Source organism: Sitophilus oryzae, unplaced genomic scaffold (genome assembly GCF_002938485.1).
Source record: "Sitophilus oryzae breed Bouriz unplaced genomic scaffold, Soryzae_2.0 scaffold_1616_pilon_pilon, whole genome shotgun sequence".
Taxonomy (NCBI): domain Eukaryota; kingdom Metazoa; phylum Arthropoda; class Insecta; order Coleoptera; family Curculionidae; genus Sitophilus; species Sitophilus oryzae.
The window spans coordinates 265,037-283,723 of record NW_022146299.1 but is presented as its reverse complement, the minus strand read 5'-3'; the positions used below and the strand labels follow the sequence as shown (position 1 = coordinate 283,723).

Here is an 18,687-nt window from a genome sequence, read left to right as displayed (position 1 = left end):
ATGGTGAAAAAGTGCCGCATGTGATTTTATTGACTTAATTTTTTGGTTAAGGGAGACATTTTGTAATTGATTTTGTGGAGCACAAAGTTAAGGTTTCAAGGTATTAAAAAACGTCAATTGTGAAGTCCTTAACATCCGCAAGACCAGGACGACTGCTCTACATCCACGCGTCAGCTCCACTCGTCTATTTATAACTGTCCTCTCTAGGCCACAGCCGCCGGCATTTATACCTACAGCTAAATATTTCTAGAATAGTCCATAGATCGTTAGGTGCATAGAGAAGGTTTTGAATGTTCTCGTATGTACTACTCCATTCCAGTGGGACTCGTTTTTTCTCGAATCTTCGAATGAATCATTACGGTGTCTATTCTTTAATGCGATGTTAAGGCCATCCGAGGGCGGGCCTTATAGTTAGGTTAGGTCGAGTCCACACCGGTCCGCAACAATATGAATCACTAGTTAAAAAACGCCATCTTCAAACTCATTAGTAATTTCGTCATCTTCATCATTACTTGTAGAATTGTCCTCGTCAGAACTCATATCGTACCCCACACCCATCATGGCATTGTTAACAGAAGTTTCCTTATTGAGAAAATCTAGAGGTAGGTGTACATTTTCATCCTTTTTTGTTGTCTTTGATGACAACTGAAATTTCTTGAATAAGAAAAAAAATAGTGGATCAGATGTTAACATAAATCTGTTAAAAATATCTTCTAAAGTGTCTTTCCGAGAAATCTTTCTTGTGAAGTCTGTACGATATCTTTTAAAATCTTTGTTGCGGGCTTCTTGTGGTTCTTCACTCAATGCTCCTAAATTAAAAAAATAATTATTGTTTGGTATTAAAGTTTTATAAGAAATATTACCTACTGGAATGAAAGGAAATTGTTTCATGTACTCATGTCCATGGTAAAGAATTTTATAAACTGTTGGTGAAAACGTGAATTGAGGGTAGGTTTTGTGAAAAAGTTCAGCAGTTTTACGTGCATAATTTTCATAAGACTCAGGTGAAATAATTCTGTTGCATGATATCGCAGCTAGGACATTCGAGAACCTTTCAATAATAGGTAACTCTATCCCTATAATTCAGATGTAACTTTCGAGTTCTGAAAAAATCTCCTAGCTGTATTTCCGTCATGGGAAATACCAAACCCTGGTTTTGGTTTACCTATGTTTAAACCAGTTTTCTCTTTAAACTGCTTTTGTATTATTTTCTTTTTAGTTTCTTGTTCTTCCTTCGTAGAGGCCAGTCTAAAAATAAATTAAATATAGATGGATAATGCTTGCTGACATGACAGCAACTTCTCATCTAACTAACAATGTTTAATTCTCTCATCTAATATACATACTTGTATGAACATCTCAGTAAAAATTCCATGGAGTTAATTTTTGCATGCAAAGGGGATATTCCAAATTTCAAAACATCTGCATTGGTTTGGCTCGGCAAATTATTCAAAGTTTTTGGTCCAGCTAGACAAACAGGGCATCTCTAAAAGTACAATAGGTTTAAACATTATGCAGAACGTTTAAAATATTATATTTAACAAAAACTCATTTACCGAAGTTGCAGCATTTTTGCACACCGCATTTATTATTTTTCCATCTACCATTGTACAGTAGAATCTATGTCTTACAATGACTTCTACGCTATTATTAATTTTTATTTTACTGTCCTGTATTTCCACAATTTCCTTCATCACTCTAGAATACTCTGTTAGAATTGTATTACAGTCTTCCTTGCAGAAAGCCATTCTCATTGGTCGACATAAGCTAAAATTTGAAAATGTAATTTATCAAAAATATAGATTAGGCTCCTCCAAATTCTAGTCTAAGTCTAATAACTCGACGAAATTTAGATAAAATTTGATATGTAGTAACATATTGATGTAGTTGGTAGGAAAAAAGGCTCATAAATTTCAGGTTTCCAATCTTCATACCCTTTTTCTTCAGTATTTTTAATCATACCTTGAAGAATTTGGATTTTCATTTCTCCAAATAACATCTTTCTGAGAATCATCTCTATATGTTAATGAAATAGGCACCAAGTTAGTACAAAATACAGTAGAATCGGAATTTTTTGGATCCATAAATCGTTGCTTAAATTCCGAATGACCACTGCTTCCATCCATACCCCATTTATGTGTGGCAATAATATCACATGTACTATTCAGATCAGCAATATTAATTAAAATTCGTTCTACTGTGGTATCAACTAAATTCTGAAGAGTCACTTTGGCTTCAGTTTCAGTAAAATCATCAGGATTTAAAACAGGATAGCTCAACTTTTTATATTTAAGTATCTCCTGGTATGAAGGGTACAGATCCGTACCTGATGAAAAACATAATGAAAAAAAAATATTTATACAAATTGCGAATTAATGAAATTACCTTTCCAAAGTGTAGCTGACCGCATGTTTTGGTACTGTGCCTTTGTTTGCTTGCTGTTGATTATAAATAAAGCGATGGCTTCATTAGGCGTAAATTTTTTGGGAATATTTTGTTTCAAAGCAGCCAACACTTCATCCGGAGAAGAAATAGCGGCTGAAACTGCTTTAGCAACATCATGTTTATGTTCCTTTTTAAGAACAGAAACGGTTGCGTAAGCAAGGATGTCTGAAGTATAATTATCTCTGACGTCTATAATGAAGTAATTAATATATGGTAAATACATTGCACAAAATTGAAATAAAAAAATCACCTTTCGTAGTTCTGTCTTTTTGAGATTTGGATAAATCGGAAAAACATTTTCTTTTTGATGGACCGGGTTCCGATTCCCCAGTGCATTGCGAATTTTCGGCTATAGCTACGTCACTGAATACATTTTTTTCTAACCAATCAGCATTTTTCAAACTAAATTTTTGCCAAGAATAAGATGAATCTCTCCATCTTTTGGTCCATTTTTGAATGAATGATTTGAGTATTTTCTTAGCGGATTCTTGCTCCGTGTTCTAAATATCACAATAATTTGTTAGATATAGGGTAATTTCTTCCAAAATTTCAGCTTCCGATTTTCCATTGAATCCATTCTTAAGAAAACGTTTACATAAATTCATACGACTGATGTTACCTAAAATGTCAGGTGTTTTTCAATTGATGAATAGACGCCAGAAGAAATCACAAAATGGTTTTTTTTCTATCTGGCATCAAAAAATTTAGTTTAGTGTAAATTGGGAGTCGCCAGTTCGTATTTTTTTTTAAACGAAAACAATATTAGGTAAAAATTCTATTTCGGCGGGTCATGGCGGGTCTAAATATTGAACTAAAAAGTAGGAGGGGTTCTACAAAGACTTTAAAAATAAAAACTAGCGTGGTGTTCGGTGGTGCTTTTAAGATATTTGAACTCAAAAGACAAATACAGATTATTAAAAAAATACTTACCTGAATGGCCTTCCTCCATGGTTGTATTACTTTTCACACGTATTATTGTTGATTTAATAAAACACCAAAATTTATCTTAATGCTGACCTCCGTTGGATTTACAAAGTGTACAAATGATAAAAATCTTAAAAATGCTCGCCATCAAAAAATAATCAACAAAAAACATAGACGAGATAGTGATAAATGGTTTATCGGGTGCGTATTTGAAATATGTTATTAAAAGTGAGATTTATCAGATATGAATTTTAACCGATATGCGTCACTTTTTGCCATATCGGAACCATTGTGCGGCGGCCGCCAGAAAAAAAATGAATAAGAACTCAAAAATAAATCATAAAAATAAAATTACAGATATTTTTATATTTGTTTGATCGTAAACCAGTATATGACAAAATTATAACTTGGCCCAGAGAGCATTTTTTAAACATTTTGTCTGGCGTGTTAAGTATAATTTGAAGTCACTAATTTCAATGGTATAATAATAATAGCTCCCGTATATAGCGTTTGACGCCTTGGGAGTAGCAAGGTACAGCTTGCCATACTAGAGCCGTTCGGTATACAAGGAAGGTAATGTGGCTAGCGCGACGCTACAACCGCCTATTATTACCTCAGGATTGTGAATCCCAAGTACTCATTTAAGGCTCAGTCGACCTAGGTACCCAAACTATTTTTATTTTAATAAAAATAGTCGGCTGATGCAATGCTGGGTGTGGGATTCGAACCCACTACCTTGAGATTGGTAGACAAGAGCCTGTACCTCTACGCCACCGGGCACCTCATTCAAGCACCGATTTCAATGGTGATGCCAAAAAAATAAACTTCTATGAAAATAATAAGAAAAATTTCTGGAGTAAAAAATGTGGCTTTTATTAACAAAATACAAAATAAAATTATGCAGATTCGTCGTCGTCGCTATTGAAATCATATTGATTGCTGTAAGAAAAAAATTAACATGAATTTTTTTAACAAATTTAGAGAATCCATACCTTTTGTTGCTACAGTTTCCTTTGCACTTGTTGCAGTTGAGAGTGCAGGGAAGCTCGTTTTTCCGGCATTAGATCCGGCATGGTATTACAATCGCTTGAACACCCGCATTTCTCTAGCTCCCTACAACCTTGCCAGTTTATTTGGACCAGATAGGCTTCAATCAATTTTCAGTATTTTTCCACCCCCATTTACTTGGCTCTGGTGGACTTTCCAACATATCAGCTCTTCCCCAGATTTGATATGCTGCTCTAAGAGTGTGCTGTTTTAATACAGCTGCTGTCGGTGGAATCAAAAGTAGGAGACGATTTTCTGTCCCAAAAAGATGTTTTCGTGCCTGGTTTACACGCTGACATTCTCGGTGTCGAATACCCTAGAGATGTGTTGTATATTTTACAACAAATATATCGCCATGACTCTAGAAATATTTTTTTTTAATTGGATATTCTTCTATATATTATAAATAACATTTTTATTTAATATTGTATTAAATAGAATAAATATAGATTAAAACACTGTAGTTTATTTTAATATAATTTATATGCTTTTATAATTTTTAATTCAAAACAAAAGGAATCAATAAAAAACAAACTTCTCAACACAATATACTACACAAAAAAATAAAGTTAAAATTCTATAAATTAAAATATTAAAAAAACAAAATTAAATCTCTAAAATAAAAAAAATAATATCAAACTTACTAAAACTATCAAACCTTAAACTATACAAAAAAGAAAGAAAAATAAATTTAAAATTCTATAAAGTCAAAAAAAAATAAACCTCTCAAATAAAAAAAATAACAAACTTACTTAAACTATATAAAAGAGAAAAAAATAATAAAGTTAATGAATTCTATAAATAAAAAATCAATCATATCTTCATGCATTAAATGCAGCAAGACTTTCAGTGATATCGTTTACTGCATTTGCAATTTTTTCTATTGCAGTTATTTTTCTTTTGTAATACGACTCTTTTGATTTAGCCATGTCAAGTTGAATTTGTAGCTTTTTTTCCTTGTACAACCTATACGCTTCTAGGTGCATTTCATACATTGTTAAACATTTTTCATTGGCTTTTAATGCCTCATTAAGCCTCGCTGTTTTCGTAAATTTCTGTTTCAGTGGTGTCTTGGGAATTTGTGTGTTAGTGATGTTCAGTTGATTATTTTCTTTTGAGGTACTTGGTTTACAATAATCATGATTATGTATCAATATAGCTTTGATCCATCTCCTAAAATATTATATTATCAAATTATATGGCATTTAGTTATTTAAAAAAATATATCAACAAAATATTGAACTAGAGAATAAAATAAAGTTTAAAAACATTTCATTATTAAGGCCCTTTTCAACAGCCTCCGGTAAATTTACAAGAACTACCCACACAAACATTATCTCTTTTGAAATGACCTTCAAATTAATCAAGGTCAATACTTCTTCGGCTCACGGATCGATGCTGATGGAAAACATGCCATCGAGCAAAAATTGATCCAGTATCCCGCTAGCTATACTACTCCCGTACGCCAATAACAAATGTTTGAGAAGTTCACAAGTCGTCTTAGCATGCCATAAAATATACCTACGTATATTTTACCAAAAAATAAATTGTCAAGTTACTTAAGAATAAAGATCAATGATAATTTGTTGTTTCCTTTTCATCATACGCGGACTATATACTAATATAGCTAAAAATATCTTCATCAATTGGCTTGTTAAGCTTTTTTATACTAGGGTGTCAAATGCTTTTTAAACACTGATCGTCTTTAAATTTTGAAATTAAAATAATCGCCAAGTTTGTAAACCATGTTGTAAAAGAATTGATATTTTTAATTTTCTTGCCTTGGGCAAAAATATCCTTTAGTATCATTTCTATCCCAAAATTGTTAATATATTTTTTAAATCTTTTGACAGCATTTTTATCATATGGGCACTATATAGGTGTATGTAATAAAGTCCTTATTCGAAAGGTCACTTTTATTAATGCAAATCCTAAAACCTATTTGCAGATATTCAGTTAAAGATATCCCATTGCCAGCTTTAGTAATTGCATGTAGATTTGGAAAGATGAAAGTCAGATAATAGCAAATAGTTTTATATCATGGAAAATTTTAAAAATGACTTTCTACGAATCATCTAATATATAGGAACAATTCTCTTTGTCGGTTAATCACTGCAGTATAAATATAGCCTCTTTTATCAGTTGGATTACTTACAATATTTCCTGTAGCGTCAAAATAATAAAGAGGAAGGTTATAATTTATTCGATGTTTTTGCAAGATTAAAAACTTTTCTAAACTGTATGATTTTACACAAAAAGGCACCGATACTTATTTAATACATGGATGATCACTTTGATTTTATTTTAATTTGCTGTAGAATTCGTTGTTGTTGTGGCCATCAATGGGAATTTTTATAATTTATATTTTATCTTGAAAGTACTTATAAAAGGGACTCGAGAGATATAAAGGAATATATTCCGTATGAGATTATTGTGGGCAACAGTATAGCTAAAAATATCTTCATGAATTGGCTTGTTAAGCTTTTCTTATACTAGGGTATCAAATGCCTTTAAACACGGAAGTAGTAATACAATGGTGCTGCTATGACACCTTATGGCTTCAAAAGGGTGTTAAAGTTGGCGGCCATTTCCAAGATGTTAAAGATGGTGGCCATTTCCTGACCTATCCAGATTCGGATTGGTTTGGTTTGGCCAGTGTTGCCAAATTTATATTTTTTCTATTTTTTTAATATTTTTGTTTTTTTTTGCCCCGGGGTATTTTTTTCTTTTTTGGGGGGGCCTGTGCCAAAAAAGTCTAAACAATGGGCCTGCGCAATGCAGCCTAACCAATTCCACCAAAAAATATACATAAATAATAATAAAAAAGTAAACATATTATTATAACAATATTATTTGCTCACCCTGTATATCGAATATAATCTTATGCAAGGCGCCCGCCCAGCCCAGCCGTTAAAAGTCACAGTTCATTTAATTTCTGCGTCTCATATGATAATTAAAAAAGGACCGTTAAGTTTATTTATTTGCATAAGTAATTGGCTTTGTTAGGCTGGGTCCTCACTGTGCGTTTTTGCCGTTTCAACGTATCCGTTTTTATTGTCGCCCGACAACACATGCATTTAAATGAGAGAGACGATACACTATTGCAGAACCGGCTCTCTGTTATTGTATATGGCAGGTGCCCGGTAGCAATAAGAACGTATGCGGTCCATCGGCACTGCAAAAACGCACATTGTGTCACCAGCCTTATAATTAATTCTTTAGATTCCATATTTCAAGTGCGTGAGAAACAAACAAATAAACAAGCTTAAACTTGTCCTAACCTGTTTTTTCCTTTAGCCGAGAGTACCATTCTAAATAGTTGTATATATTATTTACTATTATTTATAGCATTTTACGAGTATTTATGCGAATGAAAAAGCTAACGTACAAAAAGTTGATCTTAGTAATATTATTTTATCTATGATTCTTTTATTGAATACCACATGTTCAAAAAAGTATTTTATATTATTAAAGTTATTTTATTAGTACAGAAATGAAAAAAGCAATAAATCGTTAGAACATTAATTTTATTTTCAATACATAATATAAATGTACACTAAAAAACAAACATATATTATGAAAATATTCTATACTGAAACAAGTTATACATCAAAATAGTTCTTACACCTATTTTTACAAACAAAATATAATATTTTAGTAAAACAAATAAAAGATACTATTGCTTTGAATAAAATTAAGGTATTAGTATAATCAAAACAATGGCGTAAATTAAATGTTTGTATTGTTGAATCGTTGAAAAGTTGCAATGCATTGGTGGTGGCGGTGGTGGTAGTACAGTTGATCTTCACAGAAATTGGTGTATGAATATTGCGACGAATAGTAATTGGTCTCCATTCGATTGCTTCAAACCATGTATCATTGTAGAATCGCACTTTTAACTTGTAGTGATAGTATTGTTCATTTGAAAATTGGTGAGACGTTTGGAAAACGGGTATTCTATTGTTATGTGTTACACTATATTTTAATTTTATCCATGAACCATTCGTTGAAAATTTTTCTGTTTCAAGTTGAGCATAGACATCTGACACCTCAGGTGGTTTTTGTACATAGAAAATATTTTGCACCACTGTACAAAAAATTATAAAAGTTGGGTTTAGAGGAAGCATGGCTAGTCAGAACTAACTCTGAAAAACTTATAGAATAGCATTTATACATAGGCTGCATTGTGATTGCGATAGGGGGGGACCATCAAAATGTGTTTGCCAATTTGATCGATTATAATGAATAAAACAGGGTAATTTGGTTTGCAAGTTGAAATCCTCCTTGTAATGATTTGGTAATTTTGCCCAAATATTTAACAATGTCAAACTGTTGATATGATAACGGAAAAATTCAATGGGAAAGTTTTTGAAATCGTCAGCTGTACAGTTCTCCGAAGATTTTGTGTCCAATAAGAATCTGTTGATATCTGAATTTAAGCCTGACATTTTTTACGTACTCGCGAGCACACACACTGATATAAAAAAAAACGTAAACACTTAGGAGCGCTTCTCTAATGTTTCTGGTGTAAAACTGAAGAAAAATATGATTGACTTCACGTATTTATACAATTTCTGATTTGTTAATCCATGACATTTTTTAAGTACGCGCGCGCACACACACTGATAAAAAACACGTAAACACTTTCTGCGAGCGCGCTTCAGCTTCAATGTTTCTGGGTGTAAGACTCAAGAAACATATAATTGGTTTCACGTATTTATACAATTTCTGATTTGTTAATCCATGAGTTGTGATTTTTGTCTAGTCCTAACCATTTTATGTAGACTTTGTTTCCCTTCCTTCGCAAGATTTTTTCCACTAAATACACATCAGGATGTTGTACTTTTTGCAATTCTTCTCTATAGAATCCACCTTGAATAATGTTTTTATTTTCGTCTTCAATAATGTATGTTATGGGATTTGTTAATTTCACTTTTTTAATTTGGAATATTTCATTGGACCAATTAGGCGTATAACCCTTTGTAAATAATTCCCTCTGTTTACTGATTCTAACAAAATCTCCAACTTTGAATTTCGAACTATTAATATCCACCATTTTTATGTGAGAATATACGGTATTTAATAAGTTCTGTTCATGTTTTTTATTAACATCTATAGGTTTCATACCGGTTGTACTATGTTTTGTATTATTATACTTTAAAGCTACATCTTTAAGTATAACGGTCCATTTATAATTTCCTTTTAAACTAAATAATTTCCACATTATATTTTTTAAAGTTCTATTAACTCGCTCTACAATACTAGCCTTAAGATTGGAATAAGTATTATAATGATTTATTTTGTGTTGTGTCATCAGTTCTCTAAAATCCTTATTGAAAAATTCCTTTCCCATATCGGTTTGTAGATTTTTCGGTATATTCGGTGCGGCTTCTTCAATAATATTTTTCATAGCTGTAGTAACATCTCGTCCACTTTTCGATTTGACCGGCTGCACCCAAACATACTTAGAAAAAACATTTATTACTACCAGGATATATCGATAGCCTCTGTTCAATTTAGCATACGGTATCATTTCTACAAGGTCAGCCTGCCATAAATCATTCAACGCTTTCACTACTACGCGACGCCTTTTATATTTCTTCCTAGCAGGTTTATGTAATTCGTTTACGACTTGTTCTTTAATTATACCGTTCATAATAAATAATCGATTAAGTGTTTGTCTCCTCCTTGACAATAATTATCGGACATTGCATTATTAATTCACCATAAAATTCTTTTATTGTACCACCACTCGTTGGATTCTGATGAAAACTAACAGAGTCTCCTTTTTTTAAAATGACATTATCCAGAAGATTCACCCTCCTATCATTAATTTTTAAATAAAAATTTTGTAGGAAGTCAGTTTTTATGATGCGTGAATCATTTAAGGGAAAGATATATTTTTTCCTTTTATCTTGTCCTGATTCAACCAATTCTTCTAGCTTGTTATAAACACCAACAAAAGGTAAAATTAAATTGTAATATAATTTGATATTGTTTAAACTAACAAACTGAATGTTCTCTTCTGTTTGATGTCGTTGTGATTGAGCTTTGCTGGTTGGTAAATTTTTATTTAAAATGTGTGATCCAAACTTGTCGATAGTCATCGTTGTAAAGTTTGCCACATACTAAAGAATAAAAAACGTGAGTAAAAGTATTTATTCAATAATATTAGCCTCCCGCAACTCCTCAAGAATTGAAATTTATTTCGTTATTATGTCCTGAATTCATTAATATCATCGTAATAGACGTAATCAGTTTTTTTCTTTGAGAAGTTTAACATATATGGTATGTTCTTTTTCAATCGTCCCGCTCCTACTTTTTTTCTAACACTACTTTGTTGTCTGGTTTTTGGTCTTTGAAGGGACGGTGGCAAAGGTTTATTAAATATAGATGTAGTAGATGTAGTAGTATGTAGATGTCATAGTGGGTTCACTGGCTGTTCGTTCTTTGATAATTCCCTTTTTTACTAGATACGGTTTTATTATTGTCAGATACTTTGAATCGCTAGTTCCTTGTATCTGATTGTTTGCATCATGATTTCTCCTATAGGCGTTTGTCCGATTTAATATGTCCATATAATTTTCCAGATCTTGACTTTGTACTCAAGTGGTTCTTTAAAAAATAGCAATTCATAGAGACCCGGCGTTCCCTCATACCTAATATTGTTTACCTTGATATCGGGGCCAACGAAATCCACTAAACTGTTACCAATTTTCCATTTCTCTGTGTCAATGTCATGCACTAATCCGTGAGTATGATCCAGTTCTCGTTCGCTCTTTATGGACATATCTACGAAACTTCTAACTAGCGGATGAAAAGATGCAAGATATTGTTCATAGCTTTCACTTTTTGTAAGTTCGAGAATATTTTGCTGTATGTCAGCAAGGGAAGGTTCTTGAAAAGTTTCATCATGAGGATCGCTCTGCGTGGGAGGATTATTATAATTTGTAAAAAATACATCTTCATCGTAATCATAACCAGAAAGATTAGATATCTGCTGTTGAGGGGGAAGGTACTTTCTATAAATATTTGTGTCTCGTGGCCGATTTTTAGATATTAAAAATGATTGATCGTAGTCATTATTTTTTCCAGCTCCTTTCTCCTCATCTTCCTCCCCCTTCTCTTTCTTTATACCTGTAGCACTAGCTTCCGATTTAATGTTCTTGATTAATTCTCGAAGTGGTTCCGTTATAGGTTTGAATTCTTCATATCGACGACTCTCCGATTTCACGCTTTCTGACTTTAATTGCCTATATTTGCGTTTTACTGCTTTTCTAGCCTTAACTAGTTCCTTAGCCGTTTTCTCATTCATAATATTATTGTTGTTTATTAAAAGACTCAGCGATACATACTAACAATATTTTATATCAGTTACTTACATATATATGTTAAAAATAGATAAAACTGTCAAAACCCTGTCTGTATCGACCATTATTTATTGGGCAGTCTTTGCCAATAACTACAAAATCATATTTATATTTCCAGGACAAACCACATAATTCTTTAAATTGTAAGAACGACATATCGGTGTTGACATGATCATCGTAAATGTGTCTCAAATTTGTACTGTCTTGCTTGAATATGATCAGTAAATTGGCATTATCTCTTACAAGTTGTTTAGGTATTGATGTGTATGTTTGACAAGAATAGCGACAATCAATGTTATTGTGTCTTCCAAAGGAGAAATATTCTCGAAGTATATTTTGATGTTCACATATGATATCGTCAAAAATAACAATTGAGTTATTTTTTATGTCATTTGGAAATAAGATACTTTCATTGTCCGATCCCTCAAAATAACCAATTTTTTTAAGTGACTTCAGTACCTTTCTTAAAAAATCATATTTATCTTGATATAGCGTTTTGAATAAATATACACGTTTTCAAACCTTAAACCATTAATATCGGTTAATAGCGATATCATAACATTTGTTTTTCCACAACCTGACGGACCAATTATCAATCCTCTTTTACAAGTTCCGCCAAAAAGTGGTCCATGTTTTTGAAATTTATTTTCAATTATATCATAATTTTTGACTGTTAAAATATGTGATTGTTTTTTAACTCGCATATTGCACGTGATGCACATTCGATGTGTGATCGAAAAAACGCCTATATAAGCACTGAGTGCTAAGTTACCTTTCAAATTATTATATACAGTAGAGTAGTAGTAACATATAATGAGATATAATGATAAATCACAATTTATCGATAAACATTCCGCACGGAACGGTCAAACGAGAAGGACGTGGCATATTGAACACATTAATTAATAAATTGCCTATTGAATTACACATTCCAACTTATAATTATTGTGGACCAGGAACAAAACTCAATAAACGACTTATACGTGGTGATAGAGGTAAAAACCCCTTAGACGAGGCCTGTAAGCAGCACGATATTGCCTATTATTTGTCTTCGGATTTGAAGGCGAGACATCAGGCCGACAGGATATTAGCGAACAAGGCAATAGATCGATTTAAGTCATCAAACGCTTCTTTGGGCGAAAAAGCCGTTGCTCTTGGAGTGGCGGGAATAATGAAGGCAAAGTCAAAATTAGGAATGGGTATTATTCGAAAGAGACCTGGAAAAAAACCCAGCAGCAACAACAAGAAATTGGGAAAAGGAATATATTTTGCAGCAGCTGTGAGAAGAGGTCGTAAGGGTATAGCCGGTAAAAAATATAAAAGTATTAACAATGCAATTAATGATGCCCTAGTGTCGATTAAAAAGGGCAACGTAGCTGTACACAAACCACGCTCCCGAATTATACCTGTACCGAAAAAAACCGGTGGAATATTACCCCTGATTCCATTGTTTGCTGGTTTGTCAGCTCTAGGAGCTCTAGGCAGTTCCGCTGCAACTATAGCTAATGCTATTAATGTGGCAAACAGTGCAAAAAATAAGTTAGCCGAACAACAGAGACACAACAGAGCGATGGAAACAATACCAATTGGAAAGGGTCTTTTTCTAGGTCCGTATAAAAAAGGGTGTGGTTTATATTTAAAACCATATTCAAAAAACCATTAGAGATGCTACCACGCAACAAACCTCTCTCCAATTTAGATTTGTATAAGTTTGTGAAATTGTTGAAAATACCAAATTTTCGAGGCATTTTTATGCGTGATAATTTACCAAAAAAAATTAAACAATATGAGTCGGGGATTATTAATTTAGATCGTTCTGTTGGAGAGGGTACACATTGGACCGCCTACATAAAGCAGAATAAAAACATAGTTTATTTCGACAGTTTCGGAAATTTACCACCACCAATGGAACTTATAACATATTTTTTTAGCGATGGTAGCCAAAATAAAATTGTTTATAATCATGATAGGTATCAATCGTTTGATTCATTTAACTGTGGCCATCTTTGTTTGAAATTTCTTTATAATAATAAGTAACAAGTATTTTAAGATTATTGTCACAAATATTTCATAGAGTGAACAACATCAATAAGAATATAATGTCTTTTACAATTGCACTATCTGCACAGTCTGCAACACTAAAATCCGATTTTCATCCACCAATATACCTGGATCCAAATGCAGAGTATGTTATTGGTCTCACAAATTTTGAAACATTCAACGCTATTCCAAATATTGATGAGACAAATAATAAGATTTTCTACGGCAGTAGTGGTAAAGATTATATAACAATACCACCGGGCAGTTATGAAATTCAAGATTTAAATAGGAATTTAACGAAAAGTCCATTACATTCAAAGTATTTCCCAATAACAACACTTTGAAATCGGTCATTCGTTCGACCACAGATATAACATTTAAAGATGGGACAATTGGAAAAATTCTAGGCTTTAACAATGGAACTGTAAAGGGAGACGGTTTTGATCATATGTCAGACAATCCTGCCGAGATTATAAAAGTCAACTCTTTGTGTATCGATTGCAGTATTGCTGAAGGTTCCTACCTTAACGGAAAACCTGTACACATAATACATCAGTTTTTTCCCAACGTACGTCCTGGATACAAGATAATCGAGTCACCACAAAATATTCTATATTTCCCAGTGACAGTTAAAGTTATTGATAAAATTACAATAAAAATTATTGACCAAGACGGACAACTTGTCAATTTTCGCAACGAAACCGTTACATTACGATTGCATATTAAAAAATATAATGGCAATTTTTTATAATAAAATAGGAGCGAAACATTCGAAACAGTAACGACGGCAACGACGACGACTACGACGACGACGAAAAAAAAGGACCCTCCTTATAAGAACGTCACTCGGCAGAAAAAAATACTCAGTTCAAAACTTGGCACCCAACGGTTAACAAGTGCTAACAAGAATTTTTTAAAAGCGCTGGGTTTTAAAGTGAAACACATATAAAAAGAAAATGGACGTGCTCAATCTAAATGAAAAAATCTTTATCGATAATTCCATAGTTCATACTGCGGCGCGGGCGCTCCAGTTGTCATGAGAGTGGAATTTGATTTGAAAAAGGACCTAGATAAGAATACATCAGCGTACTGTCTCATCTTACACGATAAAATTTTCAGCTATAATCCCCTAACAAAAATCGTAAAACAATTATACACCTTTTTAAAAACGAAAATCAAATTCATTCTAGTATCGGTTTTCTCTCAGAGTGTATGTGCACGCGACGTAATTGTCGGAGAAAAAGAGAGCGAGATGAAAGTTTTCTTAGATGTACAGGGCTTCAAAATTGAAAATGAGAAATTTGTGCCTAAAGAATTGGCAGCCTACAATGGACAACAACAAATATGTCATTATATTTTTAAAAGTCCCTTTCCCATGGATAACTTTTCACCTCATTATGCGCGGCAAGCGATTTGATTAATTAATAATTACCATTGTATAAAGTGGAATGAGGGTTTTACATCGTTGCATGAGTTTCATACCATCGTTAGAAATCTGACAGAAAAAGCCGAATGTGTCTACGTTAAAGGAAAGGAAAAGGCCGATTTTATTAGGAAACATTGCACAAAACCGGTACTAGAGCTGGACGAAAATCGACCTGGCGCTACTATAAGGAAAACGTCACCTTCCTGTTTTTATCATACAAAATCACCCTGTATTTGTGCCTTATCAAATGTATTTAATTTATATAATTGTTTTAATATCTAATTATTTTCTTATTGTATGTAATAAAGACACTATTTTAAAAATAAATAGGTAGTTTTATTTTAAAAAAAGACAACGTTTAATGAAAACAAGTTTCGACTTGTTTAGAATATAAAATCTACGACTTTATAGATTGTACACCAACCACAAGAAAAAATTTTTATAGAAAAAGAAAAAAATGTATATAACATTATAAGTGTAATAAAAATCAATAAGGTTTTTTTTTACTCTGACATTTACAAAGATTCAAACAAAGAAATATATTTGAATAGGAAAAAAAATCAGGGAAAGGGATATAATTAGCATAAAGATCTAAACTATGTAACGCTACAACTTATAAACGTAAAACTATTCATTTTACAGATTGTCTTCACTGCATGTGATCAACTAGTATTTTTCTAATTCTATATTATTTTTTATTTTTGCAATATGACTACAATTCCGTGTACTTTACTAATACAAAGTAAAGATAAACTTAATTTTCCTACTAAAATGCTTTTCGTTGTAACAAAACAATTATTTAGGTAAGTTATCTTAAAATATTATTAAATAAATAATACATTTTATATACATTATTTAGCTATGGTATCAAGGACATTTCCATTAAAAAAAATATGGTTTTCGTTGCCCTTACATACACCCCCAAAAATACAACACTGCAAAAAAATTTGGGAATCTGCCAGTTAGATACGCACGATTGAAAATCGACAATGAAATTGAATTAAGCATGTTAGAGAAAGCCTGGCACGCCTATAAATTTAATTTAATTGATGAGGAGGAGGGGGAACCCTCCAACGCTGTAATGGCAAATGAAAAAAGTAAGTTATAAAAAAACTGAAATTTTATAAAATATCTTTGATAACACTTTCTAGATATTATATCTATGCTACCGTCATCGTTATCACGAACACCACCACCACAAGCATCAACGTCCCGCCAAGAAATTTCCGAATCTCAAATGACTTTTATCGGCAACAAAAACAACAACAATAGTGAGGATCATCACTCATCAAATTCAAAAAAACGGAAACATGATGGAGGAGATATAAAGAAAAATAAGAAAATGGCACAATTTGTAGACCCTATTATTATTATTGAAGGGGAAGAGGGCAGCTACGAAGGCGGCAGCGGCGGCAACAGTCAAGAATCGCAAAGATTTTTTTAAAATAACTATTTTCTCTCTCTTTGAAGGCGCGGTATAATAAAACTGAATTAAATATACCGATATAAAATTATAATTGCATTTTATTTCAATATGAGCAAGGGCGTGAGAAACAGGATATACCTATCGGAAAATATCCCCTCTTAGACACAGAATAAAAGTATTTATATGATAATCTAGGTAAGTAATGTTCAGTTTTAATCAACTTATAATTTAAAACGCTACAATCAAAATAATGTCTCAGAACAACAACAGCAGCAGTCTTTTGGACACTTAAGTGAAGAGATTGTTAAAAGAATAGATCAAGTGGGTAAGTTAATTAAAATAAAAGATGATATTTTGAAATGGATAAAATATTTAAGAAATATAATTTCATTAACTAGAAAATATTTAAAATGTGAAAAAATCAACATTAAAAGCTACAATAAAGTAAAATCTAATTTATCTATTCTAAAATGTTTTTATGAAGTCCTCAAGTCAAAGTATAACATTAAATTTCGAAATAGCTCTAAATCTAAAAGGCAGATGTTGTGTTGGAAAGATGTTGAATCTTGTTTTAATAATCGTATAAAAACAGGAACTATTGTCAATTATAAAGTAAAAGATCCTAAAATATTTTTTAAAAAAGCCTTCCGAAACTTCTCCATTAAAATAAAAAAAGAATTAATGATTGCTATTCTAAAAAGTAAATGTTATATTTTATGCGAATTTTATATAAAATACAGAAATGGGTGGAAAACATATTAAACACTTTATACAAAAAATTCTGTCATTGATCAACAAAACTTAAATTAAAATTTTTTTTTTTTTTTATTTTTTGAAAAATAAAAGTTTTATCTAAATTGGAAGAGTTTCAGGAACGAGATTCAGGATGGGCGCTTTATGAAATAATACAATTGAAGGTAAACATTAATAATTTCTGTCCTATCAATGTGGGTATTTCAACCTATGTTGAAATGCCTAGTTTTATAAAAAATACGAAAAGCGTTTTAAACATTCACAATAATGATCAGTATTGTTTCTTATACGCAATATTAGCCTATTTATATCCAGCACATTTGAATAAACATCCTCAACGTGTCTCATCTTACCCTCATCCAAGTCAAATTTTAAAATATGAGGGAATATACTTTCCAATAGTTTTAAAAGATATTGTTAAACCCCTTGAAAAAAATGAATAATTATCAATTTAATGTTTTCACAATTGGGAAAAAAAAGATGTTGTACCAATAGCCCTAAGCAAATAAATTTTCCAACATGCATCAATTTACTAATGCTTTCAAAATATCAACTAAATGATGATGTGGTAAAAGAGACCGATTTAATGGACAGAGATAATAGTGAAATAGTAAAAAATATTTTTTTTTTTTTTTTTTTTTTTTTTTTTTTTTTTTTAATTACTAATTTATCTAGATTGCTAAATAGACAAGTTGGTTATAAAAGTCATAAAAAAAAAAAAAATGGTTTTGTAATCGATGTTTTTAAAGTTTTTCTTTAGAAATGTACTTAAAACGACATATGATCGATTGTAGAAATATTAATAAAACAAAAATTCTGTACCTTCTGAGGCGAATAGGGCACTTTTAAAAATTTAAAAATTTTAACAAATAAAGAAAAAGTTCCATTTGCTATTTATGGAGATTTAGAATTTGCCTTATTGGAGAAAAAACTACAATTTAAAAGTTTCTAGTAAAGATTAAGTTATCAAAAAAGCACATTCCATTACTATTGCTTATTTATTTAAAATGTTCTTATGACGATTCGCTATCTAAATTTGAATTGTACACTGGCAAAGACTGTATTTCATGGTTTATTAAACAACTACATGAAATTGCTCTAAAAGGTTAACAAACATATTATCAAATCCCGTTCCAATGAAAAAACTTACCGAGGAACAAAAAATATCATTTAAATAACGAGAAACTGAACTATGTTACCAATTTTACCGACCGATAGAAAAGTTAAAGATCATTGCCATTTGACTGGCAACTATC

General features: G+C 31.7%; 3 protein-coding genes across 4 annotated transcripts; 1 reads left to right on the top strand and 2 right to left on the bottom strand.

Moving 5' to 3' along the window:
* Window positions 1-425: 425 nt before the first annotated feature.
* Window positions 426-911, bottom strand: LOC115880149. Its single transcript, XM_030897282.1, has 2 exons — window positions 864-911; window positions 426-809 (listed from the first exon to the last, which is right to left on the bottom strand). Exons 1-2 carry the CDS (start codon window positions 889-891, stop codon window positions 460-462), a joined length of 378 nt encoding a protein of 125 aa, XP_030753142.1. The 5' UTR covers window positions 892-911; the 3' UTR covers window positions 426-459.
* A 165-nt stretch (window positions 912-1,076) lies between these two features.
* On the bottom strand, window positions 1,077-3,102 carry LOC115880143. Its single transcript, XM_030897270.1, has 6 exons — window positions 2,696-3,102; window positions 2,386-2,634; window positions 1,963-2,326; window positions 1,557-1,767; window positions 1,347-1,486; window positions 1,077-1,248 (listed from the first exon to the last, which is right to left on the bottom strand). Exons 2-6 carry the CDS (start codon window positions 2,408-2,410, stop codon window positions 1,077-1,079), a joined length of 912 nt encoding a protein of 303 aa, XP_030753130.1. The 5' UTR covers window positions 2,411-2,634; window positions 2,696-3,102.
* Window positions 3,103-15,995: 12,893 nt separating this feature from the next.
* On the top strand, window positions 15,996-16,850 carry LOC115880148. 2 transcript variants are annotated; one of them, XM_030897281.1, is made up of 3 exons: window positions 15,996-16,055; window positions 16,112-16,349; window positions 16,404-16,850. In XM_030897281.1, the coding sequence occupies exons 2-3, from the start codon at window positions 16,259-16,261 to the stop codon at window positions 16,694-16,696; spliced, it is 384 nt and encodes a 127-aa protein (XP_030753141.1). In that variant the 5' UTR covers window positions 15,996-16,055; window positions 16,112-16,258; the 3' UTR covers window positions 16,697-16,850. The 2 variants fall into 2 exon arrangements, with proteins under 2 accessions (XP_030753141.1, XP_030753139.1); XM_030897279.1 differs by having other exon boundaries at window positions 16,022-16,349.
* The last annotated feature ends 1,837 nt before the right edge of the window (window positions 16,851-18,687 follow it).

Coding starts and splice junctions, on each gene's coding strand:
- LOC115880143 (XM_030897270.1), bottom strand. CDS start 2,410: ATGCGGTCAGCTACACTTTGGAAAG. Junction 2,327..2,385: donor GTCAGCTACACTTTGGAAAG/GTAATTTCATTA, acceptor GTTTTTCATCAG/GTACGGATCTGTACCCTTCA. Junction 1,487..1,556: donor GCAAAAATGCTGCAACTTCG/GTAAATGAGTTT, acceptor TTGTACTTTTAG/AGATGCCCTGTTTGTCTAGC.
- LOC115880149 (XM_030897282.1), bottom strand. CDS start 891: ATGAAACAATTTCCTTTCATTCCAGTAG. Junction 810..863: donor ATTTCCTTTCATTCCAGTAG/GTAATATTTCTT, acceptor TTTTTAATTTAG/GAGCATTGAGTGAAGAACCA.
- LOC115880148 (XM_030897281.1), top strand. CDS start 16,259: ATGTTAGAGAAAGCCTGGCACGCCTATAAATTTAATTTAATTGATGAG. Junction 16,350..16,403: donor TGTAATGGCAAATGAAAAAA/GTAAGTTATAAA, acceptor AACACTTTCTAG/ATATTATATCTATGCTACCG.